The sequence below is a fragment of the Stegostoma tigrinum genome, chromosome 37 (assembly GCF_030684315.1).
Source record: "Stegostoma tigrinum isolate sSteTig4 chromosome 37, sSteTig4.hap1, whole genome shotgun sequence".
Lineage (NCBI taxonomy): Eukaryota > Metazoa > Chordata > Chondrichthyes > Orectolobiformes > Stegostomatidae > Stegostoma > Stegostoma tigrinum.
The window spans coordinates 11393917-11421543 of NC_081390.1; the positions used below are offsets into that span (position 1 = coordinate 11393917).

The 27627-nt window shown below is 44.7% G+C and overlaps 1 protein-coding gene across 1 annotated transcript in view; it reads left to right on the plus strand.

Moving 5' to 3' along the window:
- Positions 1-20151, plus strand: part of tmem72 (transmembrane protein 72) — a 30550-nt gene extending 10399 nt beyond the window's left edge. Inside the window, exons 3-6 of the mRNA XM_048563658.2 lie at positions 8456-8522; positions 8616-8687; positions 10020-10168; positions 12860-20151. Coding sequence (XP_048419615.1) covers positions 8456-8522; positions 8616-8687; positions 10020-10168; positions 12860-13293 — 722 coding nt within the window. The 3' untranslated portion in view covers positions 13294-20151. The remainder of the gene's footprint in view (positions 1-8455; positions 8523-8615; positions 8688-10019; positions 10169-12859) is intronic.
- The last annotated feature ends 7476 nt before the right edge of the window (positions 20152-27627 follow it).

Consider the following 27627-nt stretch of genomic DNA (forward strand, 5'->3'; position numbering starts at 1 on the left):
ACAGGGAGCACAGTAGGGGGCTGAGAATGCCTCCTTGGGGGGGGGGGGCTCCAGTGTTGAGTGCTACTGTGGAGGAGGTGCAGTTACCTATCCTCACTGCTTGTGGCCTATGGTTCAGAAAGCTGAGGATCCAGTTGTGGAGGGCAGAGCTGAGACCAAGGTCTCGGAGTTTTAAGATCAGTCTGGAGGGCTAATGGTGTTGAAGACAGAACTGCAGTCAATGAACAGGAGTCTGATGTAGGTGTCCTTGTTGTCCAGATGTACCAGGGTTGAGTGCAGGCCAAAGGAAATAGAGTCCACTGTGGACCTGTTACATCAGTAGGAAAATTGCACAGGAGCAAGGCCGGCTGGGAAACTGGAGCTGATGTGGGCCATGACCAGCCTCTCGAAGCACTTCATGATTATGGAGGTCAGAGCCACTGGACGGCAATCACTAAGGCACTTTGCACATGCTTTCTTAGGTACTGGAGTGATGGTGGTCTTCTTGAAGCAGGTGGGAACTTTGGCTTGTAGAAGGGAAAGGTTAATGATGTCAGCAAATACTTCCACCAGTTGGTCTGCACAGGAACTTATCAGGACCGGTCGCTTCCATTGGGTCGATATACACCAGTAGCCAAGTCTCCATAAAATCATTTCCCTCAATTTGTTCATCCAAATTATCAATCCTTTTGAGAATGCTACATGCATTAAGACCGTGTGACTTTAATCCTGTTTTTGTAACACAATTCTCTATTCTCATCCTCTCTGATGCTTGTCTATGCTTCACGCATTATTGGCTTTAACTTTCCATTTTATTACTTCCTTTTCCTCATCTTGCTCTCTTGAATCTGAGCTCCGTCTCAGTTTCCCACCGCCCCTGCCAACCTAGTTTGAACCCTCCACAACAGCAAACGTCTCTGAGGATATTGGTGCTGATGCTGATAAGCTGCACTTATCCACAACCGGTGTAAATCCCTCAGAAATCGAATCCCTCCTTCCTACAGCATTTCTCCAGCCACATGTTCAATTGACCAGTTATCCTATTGCTATGCTTACTGGTGCTTGGGACTGGAAGAAACCTTCCAGCTCAGCGAACCAACTCACATCCAGAAATCTTTCAGTTGGTGATGTTCCAATACATCTGCTGCCGGTGTCTTTCTAAATGGTGCTTGTGAGTTTGGAAGGTGCTATCAAGGGACCCTTGGTGAATTACTCCAGTGCATCTCGTGGATAGTACACACTGAGGTTTGGTGGTGGAGGGGTTGTTTGTGGGTGCGGTTTGTTTGTGCAAGTTCCCCTCCAAATCACTCGCCATTCTAACTTGGAAATGCATCATTGATGGCTGGGCAAACATTTATTGCCCATATCTAGTTGCCCTTAAGAAGGTGGTGGGTGTGCTGCCTTCTTGAACCACTGCAGTTTACTTGGTATATGCAAACCCTCAATAGCATTAAGGGTGGAGTTTCGGGATTTTAGCCCAGTGATGCTGAAGGGTCATGAACTCCACATTGATCATTCCGTCCAGGTGGATCACTCACCCCACATGGATCAATCACCGCACTGGGATCAGCCACTTCACTGGGATCACTCTATCACTTTGATCAATCACCCTTCATGGCTAAGGTATGACACAATTCCTTACTCTCAGAAGTTATTAGCCTTGATAACTTCACAAAATACCATTTTGCTTCTTGCTATCTATTGATATTGATTTCTCACTTTGTTGATTGTTCGTCTTTTTGTTCTTTACCTAACACAGAGCCCACATATCCAAGCATTACACAAATTATTGGAAATGGCCTTGGAGATTCTTTTTTATTCAAGCTCAAACCCTGCCTTTCGTTGGTTTGTTTCTCAGTGAACATTTCCATGGACCCATTTGTTGCATCTTTGTATTATTCCAGCATTCCAGTTCTCTTTGGAACTGCATCTGTCATTATGTGCGTTTTACGTAGTTTATTAAAATGGCCTATTCTGGCTCATCGCCAGTTCTGCTACTGAACCAGCAGACAGTCTAGATAATTACTGTCTTCATTACTCTGCAGTCTCACTGACCCATGGGTAAAGCAGAATAAAGGATTTAATCCTTGATGGAATTCATTGAGAACTTCTCCAAGATTAAGCAATGCAACATTCACAATCTGAAAAGGAATACTTTCTTTCATTGAGCACTTGTCTGCATCAGGTATTTACAGGTCAAGTATAGGATAAGTAATTGTGTCCCAACTAAGCCCCATCATTTAATAACATCTCCTGGTGTGTTGGTTGCAATTTTATTTTCTGTTTCCACATCAGTTGTGTTGCAGCCTGTACAGAATGAGGATACCAGTTAGTGGCACTTTTATGCTGCGGTCCTAAACGAAACAGGAATTAGATTGTTCCTGCTTAAATTAATTCCACACTGGAAAACAGGCAGAAGAAACTTCAGTCCCATCAGTCTGAACAGTGACTTCAGACCCACATCAATGTGGCTGAGTCTTAAGAGCCCTCTCGGTACTTAAGGGTGGGTGGTCAAAGCAACCATTCACCATAAAGAAATATGAACTGGAGGAAGTGATAGCTTAGGGATGTAATTGCTGAACTATTACCGCAGAAACTCATGTAATGTTCTGGGGACCTGTATTCATATCCCAGTACAGCAGATGGTGAAAATTAAATTCAATTTTTAAAAAAATGGAATAAAGGGGATCCAGCCATTAACTGTATACTTTTCCTGAACATTTTATCTCCCAAAGTGCCACACCTCACACTTATCCGGGTTAAACTCCATCTCCCATTTCTCTGGCATTATCTGCAATTGGTCTATATCACTCTGAATCCTTTGATAACCTTCTACGCTATCTGCAATTCCACTTTGTATCATCTGCAAAGTTACTAACCCACGCATCTACACTTTAATCAAAGTCATTTATACATATCACAAGCAGCGGACATCCCAGTACACATCCCTGTGGAATGCCAAACTTCTCAGATCTCTGGTCAGAAAAGCACTCTTCCATCACTACCCTCTGCCTTCGATGAGCATGTCAATTCTGAATCCACAAGGCCAACTCGCCCATGGATCCCATGCATCTTCATCTTCAGGATGAGATTACCAAGAGGGGCTTTGCTGAGAACTGTGTTGTACAATGAGTTCCAGGATTGGAGCAGGCCGTCCAAGGATAATTTGAGAACTGCCTTCCACATGGAGAATATGACAATAGCATTCTTTCATGGGACATAGTCTTCCCTGACAATTCCAGCATTTGTCATCCATCCCTAATCGCCTTTGAATTAAATGATTTGTTAGGTCTACTTCAGAGAATAGTTCAGAGACAAACCACATTGCTGTGGATCTGGAATCATGTGTAGGCCAGACAAGGGAAGGTACCAGCTTTCCTTCCCTAAAGGACAAAGAATTCAGAACTGAATAGATTTTTACAAAAATCGGTATTAGTTTGCTGGCCACTGCTGCTGAAGCTGGCTTTACATTGATTTCTGAAGAAGGGTCCCAACCTGAAACATTCGCTTTCCTGCTCCTCTGATGCTGCCTGGTCTGCTGGCCTTACATTCTACTGGCTGCTGGAGGATTTGAACACACAACCCCAGAGCATTTACCTGAATCAATTGGCTAATAGCATCAGCAATACCCTCCATTGCCCCAATGAGGCACAGGTCTGTCTAAGGTCACAGTAAGGCTGACACCTGAACAGATTGGTACAGGCACCCATTTAAGGAATAATTTCTTCCATCCAGGTCATCTCTGTCTCCCAGCAGTAAAATACATTGGATTGTGTTTGACCTCCCTTTTGCAGTGAATGCATTTCGGATTCTCTTTTCACATAATTAACACATCTATGACCAATCAGAATAAAGTCACTGAATAAAGCCAAAGGTGAGAATCTATAATCAAAAAGCGGTTCTTGAGATCTTGCAACTACTTCCATTAGAGTGAGGAAGAGTCAAGGAGGTTTAATTGAGGAATTTTAAGTTATTAAACATATTTGTGACATAGATGGCGATAGATTAATTCCTCAGGCTGAAACATTGGCAGGTCTGATCTTGATCTGGAATTTTTTTTATTCACTCATGGGATAGTGACATCACCGGCTGCATCAGCATTTAGTGCCCATCCTTAGTTGTCCTCAAGAAGGTAGTGATGACCTGTCCTCTTGAACATTTGCGGTCTATGTGCAATGTCGTTAGGCAACGAATTCCAGGATTTTGGCCCAATGGCTCTGAAACAACAGGGGATAGGTTGCCCAGTCTGGATGGTAAGTGGTTTGTATCTGAAAGGATGTGGAGAGATCCTTCACAGAGAAGGGGGTTGGATAATGGAATGTTTTTCCACAAAGAAAGGTTGAGGCATTTGCCTAGTTCTGGATTGGTCTAGGAATGAGCTGGCAGAGATAGAAGGGGCCAAAACATCCCCTTTTTCTATTACAAACATATCTGTTTCTTCAATATGGGGTCACTCCCATCACCAATGACACTCGCTGTCAGCAGTGTGTATGATCTATAAGACACACTGCAGAAATTCACCAAGGTTTCTTAGGTAGCACCTTCCAAATCTATTAACACTTCCTTCTAGAACATGGGGACACCACCACCTCCAAGTTACCATCCAAGCCACTCACCCTCCTGACTTGGAACAATATCGCTGTTCTTTCTGTGTTTGAATTTGAATTAGGAGTCTAATGATGACCATAAGCCAATTGTTGGGGGGAAAAGAACCTACCTGGTTCACTAATGTCCTTCAGGAAAGGAAACAGCCACTCTTACCTGATATGGCCTACATGTCACTCCAGATCCACAGCAATGTGGTTGACTCCTAACTGCCCTGTGGCAATTAAGGATGGACAATAAGCACTGTCTAGCCAGTGATGCCCTCATCCTGTGAATGCTTTATTTAAATCTGCAGAAGACTCAAAATATTGACGTAACACTCAATATCACCCAGAATATTTGAAACACACAGACAACCAAAGATTGAGCTACAGAGATAGCAAGAACTGCAGCCGCTGGAGTCAGAGACAGCACAGTGTGGAGCTGGAGGAATACAGCAGATCAGGCAGCATCAGAGGAACTGTAAAGTTGACGTTTCAGGTCAGGAGTAGAGAGAGAGAGAGATAATGGGAACTGCAGATGCTGGAGATTCCAAGATAATAAAATGTGAGGCTGGATGAACACAGCAGGCCAAGCAGCATCTCAGGAGCACAAAAGCTGACGTTTCGGGCCTAGACCCTTCATCAGAGAGGGGGATGGGGGGAGGGAACTGGAATAAATAGGGAGAGAGGGGGAGGCGGACCGAAGATGGAGAGTAAAGAAGATAGGTGGAGAGGGTGTAGGTGGGGAGGTAGGGAGGGGATAGGTCAGTCCAGGGAAGACGGACAGGTCAAGGAGGTGGGATGAGGTTAGTAGGTAGCTGGGGGTGCGGCTTGGGGTGGGAGGAAGGGATGGGTGAGAGGAAGAACCGGTTAGGGAGGCAGAGACAGGTTGGACTGGTTTTGGAATGCAGTGGGTGGGGGGGAAGAGCTGGGCTGGTTGTGTGGTGCAGTGGGGGGAGGGGATGCACTGGGCTGGTTTAAGGATGCAGTAGGGGAAGGGGAGATTTTGAAACTGGTGAAGTTCACATTGATACCATTTGGCTGCAGGGTTCCCAGGCGGAATATGAGTTGCTGTTCCTGCAACCTTCGGGTGGCATCATTGTGGCAGTGCAGGAGGCCCATGATGGACATGTCATCAAGAGAATGGGAGGGGGAGTGGAAATGGTTTGCGACTGGGAGGTGCAGTTGTTTGTTGCGAACTGAGCGGAGGTGTTCTGCAAAGCGGTCCCCAAGCCTCCGCTTGGTTTCCCCAATGTAGAGGAAGCCGCACCGGGTACAGTGGATGCAGTATACCACATTGGCAGATGTGCAGATGAACCTCTGCTTAATGTGGAATGTCATCTTGGGGCCTGGGATGGGGGTGAGGGAGGAGGTGTGGGGACAAGTGTAGCATTTCCTGCGGTTGCAGGGGAAGGTGCCGGGTGTGGTGGGGTTGGAGGGCAGTGTGGAGCGAACAAGGGAGTAACGGAGAGAGTGGTCTCTCCAGAAAGCAGACAGGGGAGGGGATGGAAAAATGTCTTGGGTGGTGGGGTCGGATTGTAAATGGCGGAAGTGTCGGAGGATAATGCGTTGTATCCGGAGGTTGGTAGGGTGGTGTGTGAGAACGAGGGGGATCCTCTTGGGGCGGTTGTGGCGGGGGCGGGGTGTGAGGGATGTGTCGCGGGAAATGCAGGAGACGCGGTCAAGGGCGTTCTCAATCACCGTGGGGGGAAAGTTGCGGTCCTGAAAGAACTTGGACATCTGGGATGTGCGGGAGTGGAATTTCTTATCGTGGGTACAGATGCGGCGGAGGCGGAGGAATTGGGAATAGGGGATGGAATTTTTGCAGGAGGGTGGGTGGGAGGAGGTGTATTCTAGGTAGCTGTGGGAGTCGGTGGGCTTGAAATGGACATCAGTTACAAGCTGGTTGCCTGAGATGGAGACTGAGAGGTCCAGGAAGGTGAGGGATGTGCTGGAGATGGCCCAGGTGAACTGAAGGTTGGGGTGGAAGGTGTTGGTGAACCTGAAATGTTAGCTTTCCTGCCCCTCTGACGCTGCCTGATCTGCTACATTCCTCCAGCTCCAAACTGTGTTGTCAGAGTTTGAGCTACTGTTGGCCAGGCTAATTGAATTCAGGCAGAGTGTTGCAACTGAGACAACTCCTTTGATCTTTCAATATTTAACTGGCTTCAAACAATCACTAATTGGGTCTTGAATGTTTACAGCTTACACTCGAAGCAGTTCTTGTTGATGCATTCCTGAAACAAGTTCCCTGTTCTTTACCCTGGTCAGAGTCTGCCACCTACCTGTCACATGGGGAAATGCTAAATTCATTTGTGCTGCAGGGAGAATGCTTTCCAGTAAAACTATGGTAATGTTTCTTTAAGGGAGAGTGCGATTGAGAATGTTATGTTGCCTGCTCTAGTTCAAACTGCACACGCAGATTTGAAATTCTTGGGTTATTTCGTATTTGTTAGCCAGATTTACACCATTTATATAAATGGTTCAGACGTGAATATGGAAAGTATGGTTAATAAGTTTGCAGATGACACCAAAATTGGACAGAGAAGAAGGTTATCTCAGGGTACAACGGGATCTTGATCAGATGGGCCAATGGGCCAAGGAATGGCAGATGGAGTTTGATTTAGATAAATGTGAAGTGCTACATTTGGTAAGGCAAACCAGGGCAGGACCCATACAGTTAATGGTAGGGCCCTGGGGAGTGTTGCTGAACAAAGAGACGTTGGGGTGCAGGCGCATAGTTCCTTGAAAATGGAGTTGCAAATAGCTAGGGTAATGAAGACGGTTTTGGCATGCTTGTCTTTAATGGTCGCTGCATTGAGTATAGGAGTTGGGATGTTGTGTTGTGGCCATACAGGGCATTGGTTAGGCAACTTTTGGAATACTGTGTGCATTTCTGGTCTCTCTGCTTTTGGAAAGATGTTGTTCAACTTGAAAGGGTTCAGAAATGGTTTACTAGGATGTTGCCGGGGTTGGAGGGTTTGTGCTACAGGTTGAGGCTGAATAGGCTGGGGCTATTTTCCTTGGAGCTTTGGAGACTGAGGGTAACCTTATAGAGGTTTATAAAATCATGAGGGGCATGGATAGGGTGAATAGCCAAGACCTTTTCTGCAGTATAGGGAAGTTCAAAACTGGAAGGCATGGGCTTAAGGTGAGAGGGGAAAGATTTAAAAGGGACCTGAGGGGCAACCTTTTCACGCAGAGGGTGGTGCATGTATGGAATGAACTGCCAGAGGAAGTGATGGAGGTGTGTACATTACAATATTTAAGAGCTATATGAATAGGAAGGTATTAGAGGAATAAGGCCAAGTTTTGGCAAATGGGACAATATTAGTTTAGGATATCAGATCAGCATGGATGAGTTAAACTGAAAGGTCTGTTTCCGTGCTGTATAAATCTATGATTTTATTTAAGTGAGGCTGGCAAAACCAGTGTTTATTGCTAATCCAACAAAACATTCCCAGCTGTTTTCAACTTTCTCTTGGGGAAAGCAGGGAATTCTTCTTTGACCCAGCTGTTACGAATCAATGGTAATTTATACGAACTTATCCAAGTCATTTTATGTGATTCCTCATTTTTTAAAAGTATGCCACAAAACGCACCTTTGATTCAGTTTCTCTGGAAGAGGAACCAGCAGAGATGCAATAGACTGAATGGTCCCATCTCTGCTGCAACCATTCTACGACACCATAATTCTATGAAGGTTTAACTTTTGCTTAGAGTGCTGATTCTGAAATGAGAATGCTACATTTTGAAAGGATTGTTTGAACGCTGTCCTGGTCAAGCAATATGAAGATTCATTTGGAATCTAATTGGTAAAAGGCAAAAGAACTGTTCAACTAGCAGCAAATTGATATTAATGACATGCTTTCTGTCCATTTAATACATAGTTCTTCTGGGAGTGGGGATAGATACTGCAGTTCAAGGGCAGTTCATGAAACTGGCTGCTTACTTGCTGTAAGTATAACAGGCAAAATTTCCATATTTTTGTTAAAGCTTTGTAAATGCATGAAGACAAATTGAGTGGTTAATGTCTCCTTTCATTTTAAGGTTTGCTGCCACAGTCCTCATCATTTTGGAAAGCCCATATTTCATTGGCATTGTGTTTGTCCAACACTGTCCGTAAGTAGATCTGTTTTTTAAACAATCCTGTTGCTGTAATGATCCTGTGGGCCTCAGTACCTGACACTACAAACAGCACTAACAGCACCTCTCCATCAAAGAACGTAAATCCTGTCACTGGGTTTTTGTGGTACAGTGATAGCGTCTCTACCTCTGAACTCAATAACACAGACTCAAGTTCTACTCTCTCAAGAGATGTGTAATATAGAGCCATAGAGATGTACAGCACAGAAACAGATCCTTTGATCCAACTTGTCCATGCTGACCAGATATCCTAAATTAATCTGGTCCCATTTGCCAACATTTGGCCCATATCCCTCTAATCCCTTCCTATTCATGTACCCACCCAGATGCCTTTTAAATGGTGTAATTGTACCAGCCTCCATCACTTCCTCTGGCAGTTTATTCAATACACACACCACCCTCTGCATGAAAATGTTGCCCCTTAGGTTCCTTTTAAATCTTTCCCCTCTCACCTTAAACCTATGCCCTCTAGTTTTGCACTCCTCTACCCTGGGAAGAAGACCTCAACTATTCACCCTAACCATGCCCCTCATGATTTTATAAACTTCCAAAAGGTCGCCCTCAATCTCCAATGCACCAAGGGAAAAAAGTCTCTCCCTGTAGCTCAAACCCTCCAACCCCTGCAACACTCTATAACGTGTTCTGCACCCTTTCAAGTTTACTAACAACTTTCCTAAAGTAGGGAGACCAGTATGGAATATTGCCATTCCTTCAGTCTTGCAGGGTCAAGATCCTGTAACACCCTCCCTAATAGCATTGTGTGTCTATAGACAGCAAAAGGATTGCAGTGGTTTAAGATGGCAACTTAGCACCACTTTCTCAAAGGCACTTAGGGTAGGGCAATAATAAATGTTGACCCAGCCAGTGAAACCCACATCCCATGAGCTAATTTAAAAAAAACTCTGTCCTTTAAAACAAATATTAAACATTAATCATTAGCAGTGAGAAACAGCGGACATATTTCCATTATAGAATGACTAGTCTCTTTCATTTTCATACCTCTTCAGCCAAATCAATAAATGCTGACTTCTCTTGTGCTAAGTATTTGATGGAGAAAGGTATGGATTAGTAGAGTCCAATAAAAGTGCTTCATTTCAGTGGAAATGCTAATGGTGTGGTTGCAGAGTCCTGTTGGATTGTCCTTCGTTTCAGTATTGAGTCTGATTTCATCCCAAAATGAAAAGTCATTTTTTTAAAAAGTGTGCTTAGATCCATCAGACAGAATGAACTCTTTTACTTTGATTTCTCATGCACTCTCTGTTAAGGCAATAGATATTAGAATTCAAGGTGTTACTCCTGTCCTTTTAGGATGTTCTTTGATAAAACGGATGGCAAGATTTGGAATCTCTGGAAGAAGGCTATGAGGCCTAATGGTTTACAGAAATTTCTTATTTTCATCTTTCTGTCCGTGGCTTGCTTCTTACACCCAATTCTTATTTGGCATGCAACTATTCCAGGTGAGAAATTTATGAGTTTCCAAGTTAAATTTCTAATCTTTCTCTTTGGTCCTTCAATGCTCCATGTGTCTCCTTTACAATGAAAGAAACTAATCAGCTGTGATACAGTTGTAACACAACGGTGTACAATCTCCATCTGCTCCAGTAACTTCTACAAAGAGCGTCTAATTTGCAGTGACTGTCTGGAAGCATCGCGCAACATATCAAGTTTTAGAACTTATTACTGTCTGGCAACCTCTGGTCCTTGTCATCAATGCATCTGACAGGACAAAAAGCTTGGTGCTTACGTGTTTGATCCAGTGGGCTTTCACACTGGTGGAGAGCAGGGAGCTGGTTACTGCCAAATATGATTGCCCGCATCTGTGGTTCAAACAGCATTAAATCCCAGCCACATATTGCCTCAAACATATTACATATTAAACTGACCACAGTGCAACTGTTGTAATGGCCAGTCTCAATGGGTGCTATTCCTTGCTTTGCTGAAGCCTAATGAACGCTGACCTCTTTTCTAAGGATTCTTATGGCACAGTGGTAACATCCCTACCACTAGATTTAGGTTCAAGTACAACCTGCTTTGGAATTGTGCCATTACACATCTGAACAGGTCAACAAGCAACACTTCTAAACTAATCACCCCACTAAAACCAATGTTTGACTTTGAAAGTAGCATTTCAAATCTAATTCTGACATACTTGTTATTAGGGGGTCACAGGCTCCAGGTGGGGGAGGGTGCATAGTTTAAAAGAGGTGCACAAGGCACATTTTGCACACAAAGGGTGGTGAGTGCCTGGAATACATTGCCAGAGGAGGTGATGGAAACAATCACTATAGCAGTATTCAAGAAACACCCGATGAATATATGAGCAGGAAGGGATTAGAGGGAGATGGATCCTGTGAGTGAAGTCAGTTGTAGTACAGAAGGGCAAAATGTATCGGTGCAGGCTAGGAGGACCAAAGGGCCTGTTCCTGTGCTGTATTGTTCTTTGTTGTTTATTGAGTTAGATTTATTTGAGTAATGTGCACAGTGTTCCATAGCACTTTGCTCTGATATGTTGTCAGGTTTGAAAGTAGGAAACAATGCAGTCAATTTGTGGAAAACATCCTGCAGTCAGGTAATCAGGGAATGTTCGGGTTTTAGTCATGTCAACCAAGAGGTAAATATAGCTCAGAACACCCCATCTTTTCCAAGTAAAATGTGGGATTTTCCACATCCACTTGAGAGGGGTTAATATCTCATTGAAAAGCGTACGACAGAGCATCACTCTTTCTGCAGGTATAACACAGCATGGAGCTGGAGGAACACAGCAGGCCAGGCAGCATCAGAGGAGCAGGAAAGTTGACATTTCAGGTCAGGACTCTTCTTCAGAAATGGTTTTTAATGTCAGACAGGGCAGAGTAAAAATGTTGGGTGAGATTGTGGATCCTACAAAAAATGAAAAAACAGAAGGGGTCCTTTGAAGTTCTTGGTGAGGGAGACTCTGAGCTGAGGTAGGCTTGATTGTAGGGCCAGGAGATGCTGACGTATTGCTGAGGGTGTGTGCTTGAGAAGCCGTACAGAAAACTATTTTTGGAGGATCTGGGTGTGTGTGTAGAGATTATCGTGGTCAGGGCCAAATTGGGAAGGCCTGAATGTAGATTGGAGTTCATTGGGGATGATCTGGTTCCATAGGCAGGTGCTGAGAAAGAAGATGTGGCTGTAATACCTGGCTTGCTTCAGTATGTGGTCGAAGAGTTTCAGGGCCGCAGTGGGACAGAGATCCACAGACGTCTTTCAGGAGGGAGGAGGGTAATTTCTTCAAGGTAGGCATCCTTAGAAGAGGCTTCGCAGTGAAGGTGTAAATCACTGAGATAGCAAGAACTGCCGATGCTGGAGTCTAAGATAACACAGCGTCGAGCTGGAGGAACACAGCAGGCCAGGCAGCATCAGGGGAGCAAGAAAGCTGAAATTCTTGGTTGGAACTCTTCTTCAGAACATGGTTTAAGCTGACTCTTCTTTCTGCAGGGTCAGCTTTTAACCAAGCATCCTCATGTCCCTGAAGCAGGACCTAAACCTATAACCATCTGACCCAAAGGCAACATTCCTACCTTTGAGTCAAACCTCTTAAGGTCCTAAGTGGAAATGTTTGTGTATTATCTGTTATTATTTTTAAAGCAAACAACACCAATAGATTACCCGCAAACTGGAGGAACATCAATCTCACCCTCAGGCTAGGCACTTTGCAGCCCTCTGAACTTAATATTGAGTCTAACACCTTCAGATTGTGAAGTCACTCCCATTCCTTCCCTTTTATTCACTTTACTTGTTATATTCTGTGTCACCATGTCCTCTCTCCCCTCTCCCCCAGTCCAGTGAGACCATCTGCTCTTTCCAGTCTGGCATTTAGACACACGACTGTCCTGCCATTCTCACATTCTGATCACAAAACCTGCACTATCAACACCCTTTCTACCCCAGCACTCAACAATCCACAACCCCCCCCCAACAACTAATGCACACTTCACGTCAGTTCTGAAGAAGAGTCATCTCAACTCGAAACATTGGCTTGCTTTCTCTCCATAGATGCTGCCCGAATTGCTGTGATCACCAGCACTTTTTGTTTTCAGAATGGCAACAGTTGCAGGTTTTACTTTGAATGTCATCAGGAGCCAAGGAGTACTGCCACACTAATGTGCCATGCCAATCTCTTCCAGGCGCCATGCTGATAGTGAGTGGTCTTGCCTACTTTTTGTTGAACCTGAGGAAAAGGTGTCATCAGGATGTACCCAACATGCCAAACGCACAGGGATGTTCCCGGGACTATATCAATGCCGTGACCCTGACAGATGCTGGGCAGATGGAGCAAACATACAGCTTCCCTCATGGCATCACAAAGAAGAAGTTAGCTGTGGTCAGCTACGTGTGCAACGTCTTTAGAGTCAACAGCAAAAGACCTCTCTCCAATGAAAGTGTAAGGACACTTCAAGAAAGTACTTTTGGTAAGCTGAGCACATATACAAAGAACAAACATGCATTATTTGAGGAAAGTCGTGTTAAAATTATCCCATCTGAGCCTGACAGCCTGGAAGAGCATGAAATGGAATCAGAAGAAACCACGTCTGACAAAGCAACAATTATGCCAAAGTGAGGGTTTATTCCAAACCACTGTATATACACATCCCAAAACACAGCCGTTATGATTGAATACGGACATCAACTTCTAATAACTTCAAAGTAGAAGCCAAAAGAAAGCTTTGCCTTTCTTTAGAGCCTTTCACATATCCAGGATATCTGAGAACAATTCATGGTCACTCAATGACTTTTTGAGGTGTAGTCACTGTTGTTTTGATGCCAAACACTGCCATTTGTGCACAGCAAGCTCCCACAATAAGATAAGGTGGAAGTTAGTTTTTTTTGTTGTGTTGTTTGGACAATCAATGGCTAGACCACCATGAGCAAACGTGCCATTGGGATCGTTTATGCTTAACTGAACAGTTCTGGAATTCAGGTTAATGCTTTATTTGATAGGCTCTGACAATGCAATGCTCCTCAATATCGCAGCCAAATTCAGGATTAGAGTTTGAAGCGTTACTTTCTGGCGCAGGGTGACATTGATGCTTATAACTAATGCCACTGGATACTTAATTGTAAAAACAAGACTGTGATTCACTAGGGACCTGATTGTTGCATCCCAACATTGGGATAGGGGAACAATGGGGAATGGTGCCTACTGAAAGCAAGTTACCCCTCTACAGGAAGGGGAGTGTGACAGTAGGATTGTAAACGGATGGTTGTAATTCATCTTTGTGTGACAATTTCAGAATCAGCAATGTATTCATGCATTCCATTTGCACAGTGCAACAGGGAAGAAAAACAAAGGAATTTCATATTCACTAATACACAGACTATAAGGAGGGTAATTGTCACAATCTGCAATGAAGTCATAAGCACATGATTATGGAATGCATTTACAATCTCACCATTTATAGTGGCTAGAACACACCTTCTCATGTTCTTCACTTACGTTTATAACATAAAGGAGAAAATTCGAGAACAGTTCATTGGATGAAGATAGCTGATGACTTCACTGCTAAATATGAAAAAGTTAACATTGAGATCACTTCTTTGTTCTGGAGCATTGTTATCCCTTTTGAATTCTTTTTTGTGTTTCACCCCCATCACTCCCCTTTTTAATCTGTCATACAGTAAAAAAGAATATTCTGCCTACATTACCAATGAAAATATTGTTTGCTCTGTTCTGTAAGAGCTCATTTCAGAAATGGTGTAAACTTGCATCCATTTGGAAACAAAGAAGGTAGGAGCAGGAGTAGAACATTTGGCCCAACAAACCTTTTCCACAAATCAATGTGAACATGGCTGATCATCCAACTCAGTCCCCTGCTCCCATTTGTGCTATACATTGAGTATTTTCTCCCTCACTTGGGGGAACAGAGTCCACTTCAACCTCCTGTCCCTCTGTCCTACAGCAGCTAATGCTGTTCAGCCTGACCTCATTCCTTTCTCCCATTCATCCTTCCTTTATAGCTTTAAATTGAGGGGTGAAAGATATAGGACAGATGTCAGAGGTAGTTTCTTTACTCAGAGAGTAGTAAGGGAATGGAACGCTTTGCCTGCAACGGTAGTAGATTCGCCAACTTTAGGTACATTTAAGTCGTCATTGGATAAGCATATGGACGTACATGGAATAGTGTAGGTTAGATGGGCTTGAGATCGGTATGACAGGTCAGCACAACATCGAGGGCCGAAGGGCCTGTACTGTGCTGTAATGTTCTATAAACCAAGGGAAACCCCAACGAGATGCTAATGCTCAAGCCTTCACTCTCTTCTACTGGTTCCTAATAGGAATCCAGTAAGTAGCATCTCACTTTTTAGACAAAGTTCTCAACTAATTTCCAGAATAAGTGCCAATACAAATTTAGCAAATGTCTCAATAAGTCTCCCCTTGTGTTTCAAAAGTCCTCTTCAAACACATGAGGCAACTGGAAGCTTAAAAGGTGGTGTATCTTCAGATAATAGTCTCAGCAATGGTTAATGTACTTCTCTCCTGCTGGTCACCATTGGAAGGCATTAGGATACCCAAAATAGGTGTGCAGCCTTTGTAGTGAGAGCTAGCAGTTAATTTAATTGTCAGCTGGATCCTCAATTATCCCCCAGCAGCCCTTCCAAACTTGACTTCAATTCCTTACCGAGTTGGAGTTCTGCATGAATATAGGTTAAACCACCAATTCATCTCTTCAATCTAAAGGTACTGGAGCAAATCACATCCACTCCTCCTTTCCAACTGTCTCGTGGGTTAGCACTGTGATAGATGCCCACACTGTTGAAAATTACATCCGTGGGCTATATATTATGGATCTAACATAGCTCTAACATAGCAGATGCACCAGATGCAGAATATGAAGGCATGGCTCCCCACAGTGAATTCAGTCCTTACATTCCAATGGTTGATTCTATTGGAAATATTTGCAACCTAATCAAAAGATATCAAAGCCTGATTAATGTTGTAAAGCATTCCTTTGAAGGTCATTAGTCAGTAAGTATGAAGGAACTGAGTTGGATTTTCCCTATGGGAATGGGAAATAGAAGTCTAAGGTGATTTCTGGTTTCCAACCTTGTCTCAGAGGTGCCAAGCGATAGTCTCTTACGAGCAGCACTGGCTGTGTACCTAGACCACACAGGCTGCAGAGGCTTAAAAACACAGCTTGACACCACCTTCTCAAGGGCAATTAAATACTGTCTCAGCCAATGATGCCCACATCACATGAAAGAAACTTTTAGAAAAAGACCTTGATTTTTCCCTCTCAATACACAAGCAAGACACAAAGTACAAGAAAGACTTTTCTTTATAGTTCTTCAGACATTGATGCCTTTGTTCCTTTTCAGTAATTAACCTCTCTGCTTACAGTTCAAAGATTATCGTTGGTAATTAACAGCTTGTGGAATATTCCTCTGCATCATTTAATGGTGACATTGTCCTAGTTAAAGTAAACGAGTTAATTCCACAGAATTATGCACATGTTAAGACAATGATTGAGGAATGCCCAATAGGTGCACTAAGCATTTGTCTGCAGTTATTTACAAGCTGTTCATACATTCTGTACATCAGGGGTTCTCAACTGGCTATCTATCAGAATGTTTCCCTTAACAAGTCTTACATGGGCTAAAAAGCACTGCTGGATATCAAAGAGCAACCTCAGAACAATGCTGCCTCCTAGTGGTCTACCAGGAACATCAAATTCAATTCTCTCAAGTTGAATGCAGTTTCTATCTCTGCTTTATTCACTTTAATCATTATTCGCTTCATTCATCCTTCAGATTTATACTGTAAGTATCAATGTCACATCAATACATTTTGCAGTTAAGATCCCTTGCACATAATTGATCAGCTTCATGTTGAAAGATAAGTGAAATCAGAGTCTTCGACCCCAGGGGCTCCTGAGAATCAATACTTAATATATCAAACTCCTCAGAAAAGATCCATACAAAGGCAAGGAGTGTATTGAGGGAGAGTAAAGTGAGAAATCAGTCTTCTCAGATCTGTCTAGTTGCTGTGAATTAAAGACCCTAACAGATACATTTAGAACTAGATATTTCATTATTGACGCAGAATGAGGAAGAGATAGGCAATTAACCATACTCCACAGAGGACGGTAGACATGTTTCGTCATTAGATGATTGATAACATGAACCAAAAACAAGACAAAGGAATATCCCATAGATGCGTCAAGCATTCATATGCAGTCATTTACAAGCTGTTAACGCATTCTCTGGGGCAGGGTCAAGAAAGAAATACAGGGTTGAGGTATTGATTCCAAACTCTATCCCTGGCAGGCAGAGTCAAATGATCACCTGAAGATGGTTTAGTGCACATTGATAGAGGAAAAGAAACTCATATGTATCATTGATCCATTGGAGTTTACCCAGAATCCAGAGGCCAGATCCCAACTGGGAGCATTGGAAAGACTTGAACTACTGTGTTCAATTCCAGTCTCCCTGCTTCAGGAAAGAGGTATTTAAATGTGAAAGGATGCAGAAAAGATTTACAAGGATGCTGGAGGGTTTGAGCTACAGAGGGAGGCTGAATAGGTTGGGGCTATTTTCCCTAGAGCATCGGAGGCTGAGGGGTGACCTTATAGAGTTTTATAAAATCACAAGGGGCATGGATAGGATCCATAGCCAAGATCTTTTTCCTGTGGTAGGGCATTCTAAAACTAGAGGGCATATGTTTAAGGCGAGAGAAGACAGACTTAAAACAGACCTAGGGAGCAACTTTTTTATGCAGAGGGTGGTGTGTGTATGGAATGAGCTGCCAGAGGAAGTGGTGGAGGCTGGTACAATTACAGCATTTAAAAGGCATCTGTATGGGTATATGAAGATGAAGGGTTAGAGGGATATGGGCAAAATGCTGGCAAATGAGACTAGATTTATTTGGGATATCTGCTCAGCCCAGAGGAGTTGGACCAAAGGGTCTGTTTCTGTGCTGTACATCACTATTGGTGGATGTTCAGGGTAATGCCCCCAGTTGATCCCCTCCCAAGCTTTAGAGTTTCCTCTTTATGCAACTGCATCAACACAGCCTCATAATACACAGGATTGATGGCAGAACTCCGGCCACCTTGATGTTCACATTGTATGAACCAAGGTTCCCTCACTGCTGACTAGAAGATGCGAAATACACAAGCTTATGTCAGGAGCTACATCAGACATACTTTCACCTTGGGATTGATTCTCCATCAGAGTTATTTAATTACAGTCTGCTTTTGCCCAGAGTCTTCTCTCCATGAAGCAAGTTCTCCATATTTGTCCGAAGTCTACATCATAACTTGATGGTGAATGGAGTAAAGGGACTCATTCTGAATTCATTCACGGGATGTGGGCATCACTAGCCAGGCCTGCGTTTATTGTCCATCCCTCATTGCCCAAAAGGCAATAAAGAGTTGACCACATTGCTGTAGGTCCAGAGTCATGTGCAGGTCAGACCTGCCAAGGATTGCAGTTTTCCTCCCTAAAGGGCATTATCAAGCCTTTCCCAACAATAGTTCCGTGGTTCATCATTAGAATCTTAATTCAAGATTTTTGTTAAATCCAAATTCCACCATTTGGTAGGACTCAAACCCAAGTCTCTGGAACATTAGCCGGGTCCTTGGGTTAATAGATTAGTGACAATACCACTCGGCCATCACCTCCCCCACTTTGAGCATATCCGAGAGTTTAAATTTCCATACAGGGAGTGGCAGGTGGAGTTTAAGTTAGATAAATGTGAGGTATTGCATTTTGGTAAGATGAACAAGGGCGGTACTTATATAGTCAATGGTAGGCCCCTGGAGAGTGTTGTAGAATAGAGAAACTTAGGGGTTCAGGTACATAATTCTTCGAAAATTGCATCACAATTAGGGTGATTACGAAGGTGTTTGGCACACTTGGATTCATTGCTCAAACCACTAAGTACAGAATATGGAATGTCATGTTATGGTTATACAGGACATCAGTGAGGCCACTTTTGGAGCACTGTGTACAGTTCTGGACTCCCTGCTACAGAAAGCATATTGTTAAATTGGAGAGAGTGTAGAAAAGCTTTCTAAGGATGTTACCAGAACTGAAAGGTTTGAGTTATAAGGAGAGCCTGGGGCTTGTTTCACTAGAACATAGGAGGTTGAGGGGTGATGTAACAGAAGTTAATAAAATCATGAGGGACGTAGATGAAGTAAATAGCAAAGCTCTTTTCCCTAGGGTAGGGGAGTTCCAAACTAGAGGGCATATTTTTAACATGAGAGGGGAAAGATTTAAAAGGAACCTAAAGGATAATATTTTCACACAGTAGGTGGTTCATATGTGGAATGAACTACCACAGGAAGTGGTCAATGCAGGCACAGTTAAAAGACATTTGGACGGGTACATGAATGGGAAAGGTTTAGAGGGATGTGGGCCAAATGTAGGCAAAAGGAACTAGTTTAGTTTGGGATCATGGACAAGTTGGTCTGAAGGGTCTGTTTCTATGCCCTATGAGTCTATCTGGATGGACCTACTGCTCGGCACCAGCAGCAAGTTTCACATTAAATAAATTAAAAGTAAAGTAGCAATAAATACATAAGTTTAACTGCAACTTTAATCTGGAAAAAAAGTTGCACATTCCAAAGAAGAGCCATGTTAGACTTGTCATATTAATTCTGTTTCCATAGATGTTGCTGGGACCTGCTGAGTTTCTCCAGCATTTTCTGTGCTCATTTTAGATTTCCAGTGTCTGTAGCATTTTGTTTTTAAAAAGTGGCTGGTGTTGTAACACGTGGAACTTTTATAACATGAGCAGCGGTAGGTGGGGTTACTGCCCATGTAAAACAAAAGATTGAAAACCCCTGCCTTGGGGGATTGATTTACCAGCAGGTAAGTCTAGTCTATTAATAACATTAATTGGGAAACCGTTGTCAATTTTTCACAGATTACCTGTTAAATATTTGACGCTCAAAGGCAGGGGTATTATCCCTGCCTCTGAGCCTGGAGCTCAGGTCAGACCTGCTCCAGAAGTGTGAAATAACATCTCTGTGAATAGGTTGATTACAAAACAGCTCAAAGTAGGCAGTACCAGAGCTTCCCTACAATGCAATAGTGGTTATTCTCCAGTCATTCTGAAGCATTTTGGCACATACTAAAGACATGGCACAAGCAAATATGTGTCTTATGTTACTTTGCATGGAATATTTGTTCCTGCAAATGCAAACAAAACAGGTGCAAAACCAAAACACTACTTAAAAATTGTTTCTTTTTTAACGATGTGCAAAATTTCTAAGTGATGTTCATGAAACACCGAATGTGGCAATAATATAGAATTTCTGGAACTGGCCGCCTGTTTGTCCTCTCAGAACATCCTAAGTTCCTAATGACAGGAAACGTGCTGAGTCATTTATAAAGGTTAGCTCTTATGGCTTTTACAGACCAAAAATTGTATAAGTATCTTTAATTAGACTGAGTTGCGGAGGTTGGGGGTGGGGGTGGAATCAAGCTACCTGTTTGTTGGAAGAACATTTTTTACAGGCTTGCCTGCTGTCTAAATATCAGCAGATCACAAACAAATCAAGTATCCAAAACCAAATCCAAATTAAATGCCTTCCTTGGTGACATTCCTGAATGAATTTGCATAAGAATCAAGAAAGATTGGGAAATGGCCAAAATGATCAGCAGAGTGAGTGATAATGGAAACTGCAGATGCTGGAGAATCCAAGATAATAAAGTGTGAAGCTGGATGAACACAGCAGGCCAAGCAGCATCTCAGGAGCACAAAAGCTGACCTTTCGGGCCTAGACCCTTCATCAGAGAGGGTGATGGGGTGAGGGTTCTGGAATAAATAGGGAGAGAGGGGGAGGCGGACCGAAGATGGAGAGAAAAGAAGATAGGTGGAGAGGAGAGTATAGGTGGGGAGGTAGGGAGGGGATAGGTCATTCCAGGGAAGACGGACACGTCAAGGAGGTGGAATGAGGTTAGTAAGTACGAAATGGAGATGCGGCTTGGGGTGGGAGGAAGGGATGGGTGAGAGGAAGAACAGGTTAGGGAGGCAGAGACAGGTTGGACTGGTTTTGAGATGCAGTGGGAGGAGGGGACAAACTGGGCTGGTTTTGGGATGCGGTGGGGGAAGGGGAGATTTTGAAACTGGTGAAGTCCACATTGATACCATTGGGCTGCAAGGTTCCCAAGTGGAATATGAGTTGCTGTTCCTGCAACCTTCGGGTGGCATCATTATGGCACTGCAGGAGGCCCATGATGGGCATGTCATCTAAAGAATGGGAGGGGGAGTTGAAATGGTTCGCGACTGGGAGGTGCAGTTGTTTATTGCAAACCGAGCGGAGGTGTTCTGCAAAGCGGTCCTCAAGCCTCCGCTTGGTTTCCCCAACGTAGAGGAAGCCACACCGGGCACAATGGATACAGTATACCACATTGGCAGATGTGCAGGTGAACCTCTGCTTAATGTGGAATGTCATCTTGGGGCCTGGGATAGGGGTGAGGGAGGAGGTGTGGGGGCAAGTGTAGCATTTCCTGCGGTTGCAGGGGAAGGTGCCGAGTGTGGTGGGTTGGAGGGGAGTGTGGAGCGAACAAGGGAGTCACGGAGAGAGTGGTCTCTCCGGAAAGCAGACAAGGGAGGGGATGGAAAAATGTCTTGGGTGGTGGGGTCGGATTGTAGATGGCGGAAGTGGTTGATAATGTCTTTGCTTTCTCTGTCCTCACCAGCACCAAAGTCCTGTTTGTCCATTACTCCTGTGATCACTGATGAACATTGGTTCCCAGTCCTTGCAGCAATAGTTCAATTCTAAAAATATTACCTATCACTGAGTTTTTCTATTTTTTTTGTCATGTGTTTTTACTTGCACATTGATGAGTCTGGGTTCAAGATGGACTGGTTAAGGAGAAGGCAAGGTCAAATACTTAAAGTACACCCGGACCTTGATCAGATGGGCCGATGAGCCGAGAAGTAGCAGATTGAGTTAAACTTAGATAAATGTGAGGTGGTGCTTTTTGGTCCAGCAAATCAGGGCAGAACTCACACACTTAATGGTAGGGCACTGGGGAGTGTTGTTGAACAAAGAGACCCGAGAGTTCAGTTGTATAGTTCCTTGAAAATGGAGTCGCAGGTAATCAGGGTAGTGAAGAAGGCTTGCCTTCATTGATAAATGCATTGAGTATAGGAGTTGGGAGGTCATGGTGTAGCTGTAAAGGACATTGGTTAGGCCAGTTTAATTCTGTGTTTAATTCTGGTCTCCCTACTATAGGAAAGATGTTGTTAAACTTGAAAGAGCTAGGGAAATATTTAAAAGAATGTTACCAAGGTTAGAACGTTTGAGCTATGGGGGGATGCGAAATATTCTAGCACTATTTTCACTGGAGGCTGAAGGATGACCTGATACAGATTTATAAAATCATTAGAGGCATGGATAGGGTGAATAGTCAAAGTCTTTTTTACAGAGCGGGGGGAGTCCAAAACTAGATGGCATAGGATTTAAGGTGAGAGGGAAAAGATTTAAAAGGGACCTGGGGACAGCTTTTTCAGACAGAGGCTGGTGTGTGCATGGAATGAGCTGCCAGAGGAAGTGCTGGAGGCCGGTACAATTGCAACATTTAAAAGGCGTCTGGATTAGTATATGAATAAGAAGGGCTTAGAGGGATATGAGCCAAATGCTGGGAAATGGGTGCAGATTAAGAGGGTAATCACAGATATCCCAGGCACTAGTCTTACTGTTGCATTACTATTCTATGAATAGCACTGCTGAAAGAAAGTCAATCTTCTCCAGGACAACAAAATGTGAGGCTGGATGAACACAGCAGGCCAAGCAGCATCTCAGGAGCACAAAAGCTGACGTTTGGGCCTAGACCCTTCATCAGAGAGGGGGATGGGGTGAGGGTTCTGGAATAAATAGGGAGAGAGGGGGAGGCGGACCGAAGATGGAGAGAAAAGAAGATAGGTGGAGAGAGTATAGGTGGGGAGGTAGGGAGGGGATAGGTCAGTCCAGGGAAGACGGACAGGTCAAGGAGGTGGAATGAGGTTAGTAGGTAGATGGGGGTGCGGCTTGGGGTGGGAGGAAGGGATGGGTGAGAGGAAGAACAGGCTAGGGAGGCAGAGACAGGTTGGACTGGTTTTGGGATGCAGTGGGTGGAGGGGATGAGCTGGGCTGGTTGTGTGGTGCAGTGGGGGGAGGGGACGAACTGGGCTGGTTAAAGGGATGCAGTTGGGGAAGGGGAGATTTTGAAACTGGTGAAGTCCACATTGATACCATTAGGCTGCAGGGTTCCCAGGTGGAATATAAGTTGCCTGGGAACCCTGCAGCCTAATGGTATCAATGTGGACTTCACCAGTTTCAAAATCTCCCCTTCCCCAACTGCATCCCAAAACCAGCCCAGTTTGTCCCCTCCCCCCACTGCACCACACAACCAGCCCAGCTCTTCCCCTCCACCCACTGCATCCCAAAACCAGTCCAACCTGTCTCTGCCTCCCTAACCGGTTCTTCCTCTCACCCATCCCTTCCTCCCACCCCAAGCCGCACCCCCATCTACCTACTAACCTCATCCCACCTCCTTGACCTGTCCGTCTTCCCTGGACTGACCTATCCCCTCCCTACCTCCCCACCTATACTCTCTCCACCCATCTTCTTTTCTCTCCATCTTCGGTCCGCCTCCCCCTCTCTCCCTATTTATTCCAGAACCCTCACCCCATCCCCCTCTCTGATGAAGGGTCTAGGCCCGAAACGTCAGCTTTTGTGCTCCTGAGATGCTGCTTGGCCTGCTATGTTCATCCAGCCTCACATTTTGTTGTCTTGGATTCTCCAGCATCTGCAGTTCCCATTATCTCTCAATCTTCTCCAGTTTCACTTCCATTGCTCCATGCTTCTCTGTACATGTTTTGGCTGGACGTCAGTGTCTTTCGGTCAAAATCCTGGAACTCCCTTCCTATCAGTAATGCGGGAGAGCCAACACCAGGAAAATACAGCACAAAGAATAAAAGCATTTTTTCTAATGCGTCTTTGATAAATAATGACATGAAGTTGGCAACACGGTGAACCCAAAGCAAACCCAATGTAAACAGGTCAAAATAACCAGCATCTCTTGAACAAAGAGAAAGCATTCACAAATTTAAGTATCTATTTCACAGTTCATGGAGGAACCTAATTGAAAATACAGTTGAGATCAAAGATGGGAAGAGTAGCATTAGCTGAGTGTTACCACAATACACAACTTGAAACAAGCTCAAGTTTAACAATATAATAAAATGTGAGGCTGGATGAACACAGCAGGCCCAGCAGCATCTCGGGAGCACAAAAGCTGACGTTTCGGGCCTAGATCCTTCATCAGAGAGGGGGATGGGGAGAGGGAACTGGAATAAATAGGGAGAGAGGGGGAGGCGGACCGAAGATGGAGAGTAAAGAAGATAGGTGGAGAGAGTATAGGTGGGGCGGTAGGGAGGGGATAGGTCAGTCCAGGGAAGACGGACAGGTCAAGGAGGTGGGATGAGGTTAGTAGGTAGATGGGGGTGCGGCTTGGGGTGGGAGGAAGGGATGGGTGAGAGGAAGAACCTGTTAGGGAGGCAGAGACAGGTTCGACTCTCAGTCTCCATCTCAGGCAACCAGCTTGCAACTGATGTCATTTCAAGCCCATCGACTCCCACAGCTACCTAGAATACACCTCCTCCCACCCCCCTCCTGCAAAAATTCCATCCCCTATTCCCAATTCCTCCGCCTCCGCCGCATCTGCTCCCACGATAAGACATTCCACTCCCGCACATCCCAGATGTCCAAGTTCTTTCAGGACCGCAACTTTCCCCCCACAGTGATCGAGAACGCCCTTGACCGCGTCTCCCGTATTTCCCGCAACACATCCCTCACACCCCGCCCCCGCCACAACCGCCCTAAGAGGATCCCCCTCGTTCTCACACACCACCCCACCAACCTCCGGATACAACGCATCATCCTCCGACACTTCCGCCATTTACAATCCGACCCCACCACCCAAGACATTTTTCCATCCCCACCCCTGTCTGCTTTCCGGAGAGACCACTCTCTCCGTGACTCCCTTGTTCGCTCCACACTGCCCTCCAACCCCACCACACCCGGCACCTTACCCTGCAACCGCAGGAAATGCTACACTTGCCCCCACACCTCCTCCCTCACCCCCATCCCAGGCCCCAAGACGACATTCCACATTAAGCAGAGGTTCACCTGCACATCTGCCAATGTGGTATACTGTATCCATTGTACCCGGTGCGGCTTCCTCTACATTGGGGAAACTAAGCGGAGGCTTGGAGACCGCTTTGCAGAACACCTCCGCTCAGTTCGCAATAAACAACTGCACCTCCCAGTCGCAAACCATTTCCACTCCCCCTCCCATTCTCTAGATGACATGTCCATCATGGGCCTCCTGCACTGCCACAATGATGCCACCCGAAGGTTGCAGGAACAGCAACTCATATTCCGCCTGGGAACCCTGCAGCCTAATGGTATCAATGTGGACTTCACCAGTTTCAAAATCTCCCCTTCCCCTACTGCATCCCTAAACCAACCCAGTTCGTCCCCTCCCCCCACTGCACCACACAACCAGCCCAGCTCTTCCCCCCCACCCACTGCATCCCAAAACCAGTCCAACCTGTCTCTGCCTCCCTAACCGGTTCTTCCTCTCACCCATCCCTTCCTCCCACCCCAAGCCGCACCCCCATCTATCTACTACCTCATCCCACCTCCTTGACCTGTCTGTCTTCCCTGGACTGACCTATCCCCTCCCTATCTCCCCACCTATACTCTCTCCACCTATCTTCTTTACTCTCCATCTTCGGTCTGCCTCCCCCTCTCTCCCTATTTATTCCAGAACCCTCACCCCATCCCCCTCTCTGATGAAGGGTCTAGGCCCGAAACGTCAGCTTTTGTGCTCCTGAGATGCTGCTTGGCCTGCTGTGTTCATCCAGCCTCACATTTTATTATCTTGGAATTCTGCAGCATCTGCAGTTCCCATTATCTCAAGTTTCACAATGAGGCTTCACTTGTTCAAGACAGTGGGAACTGAACCATCTCCACAATAAAAGCACATTGTCTAAACTTGTTCTTTGTCAATAAACCCTCCAATCATCTGTATCCAAAGATATCTGCAGAATAAAACCTATTGTGGTCAGAACGATCATCTTTGCTCTTCTTAGAGAATATCAACCCTGTGGTTTTGGAGCTCATTGCTCGTATAATTAACACTGCTGCTGACAACTGCAGCCATACAAGTTACAGAAGATTCCAGTGACCTGCAAATTGTTTCCTTTGTCACCTACAACTGGCACCTGTCCAATATCCTAGCATCTTACATAATACATTTGCATTTATTAGAAAATTTTGAGTGATACTACTGTTCGCCGTTCTGTGTGAATATGACTAAAGAAACCCTAACTCAGGCCCCTGGCACTAACAGGGATCATTAAAATCACACTGGCTTGCTGTCCGGCAATTATTACTTCACTCTCTGTCTGTTAGTGGCTCATTAACCCATCTGAATTTGCAGACTTTTAACTTTCAAGAGTCACTTTTTTCCTTCGATGTTTGCAGAGATTTGCAGCCATCCATCCATTTAGTTTCCTTTCACTATTTTCTCTTCTTCACCGTTGACTACATTGAGTACTTGCTTGGATGTGATTGCACAAATGCAACATTTTCTTCCAGTACCTTGCCTACATCATGGTTATTCATTTGTGAACTTTCACTCGTGCAAACAGGGAGAGGCCAGCAACCCATCCTCACCTCCATACCCCAAACAGGGGTCACTGAGCAGCCATTCAAAGGGGAAACAATTTGGGGTGGCACAGTGGTTGGCACTGCTGTCTTCTGGGACCTTGGTTCAATTCCAGCTTACAAAGTGTGGAGCTGGATGAACATAGCAGGCCCAGCATTGGGTGACTGTGTGGAGTTTTCATGTTTTCCCAGTGTCTGCATGTTTCTCTGGTTTCCTCCCACAGTCCAAAGATATGCAGGCTAGGTGGATTGTCTATGGTTAAATGTGGGTTACAGGGACAGGGTAGGGGACCGGGTCTGAGTGGAATAATCTGCAGGGGGTTGGTGCAGACTTGATGGGCCGAATGGATTCTTTCTGCCCTGTAAGCATTCTATTCTATGAATTTAATTGTGTCTTGCTTATCCTCCAGCCTGGTTAAGATGGTTCAACACAGCACAAGCTGCACAGGGATATGGGCAATTCATGGGATGTGTTCAATGCTGCCTGGGCCAACATTTCTTGCCTGTCTATAGTTGCCATTAAGAAATAGCTGGTGAATCGACTTCTTAAACCTCTGCAGTCCCTCTGTTGTAGGTAGACCCACATTGCTGCTTGGGAAGAATTTCCAGGATTTTGACCCAGTGCAGTGAAGGAACAGTGATATATTTCCAAATTATTGCACACTGCAATTAAAAATTATACACCAAACATTCATTCATGTACAATTTTGGCTGTGTATACAGCTCTACAGTTTGAGGGAGATGGTGGCATAGGAGCACGACCAAGCTGTTGCACCTATAGAACATAGAACAGTACAGCACAGTACAGGCCCTTTGGCCCATGATGTTGAGCCGACCTATTATCCTACTAAGATCAATCTACCCTGCATGCCCTACAATATACTGTTATCGAAGAGTCGCTTAAATGTCTCTAATGTATCTGACTCCACTATCACTGCTGGCAGCATATTCCACATACCCACCGCTCTCTGTGTAAAAAATCTACCTCTGACATCTCCCCTATGCCTTCCTCCAAACACTTTAAAATTATGCCCCCTTGTAATAGCCATTTCCACCCTGGGAAAAAGTCTCTAACTATCCACTCTATCTGTGCCTCTCATCATCTTGGACAGCTCTACCAAGTCACCTGTCATTCTTCTTTGTTCCAATGAAAAAAGCCTCAGCTCCTCTCAACCTTTCCTCAAAGACTTGGCAGCATCCTGGTAAATCTCTCTCTGCACCCT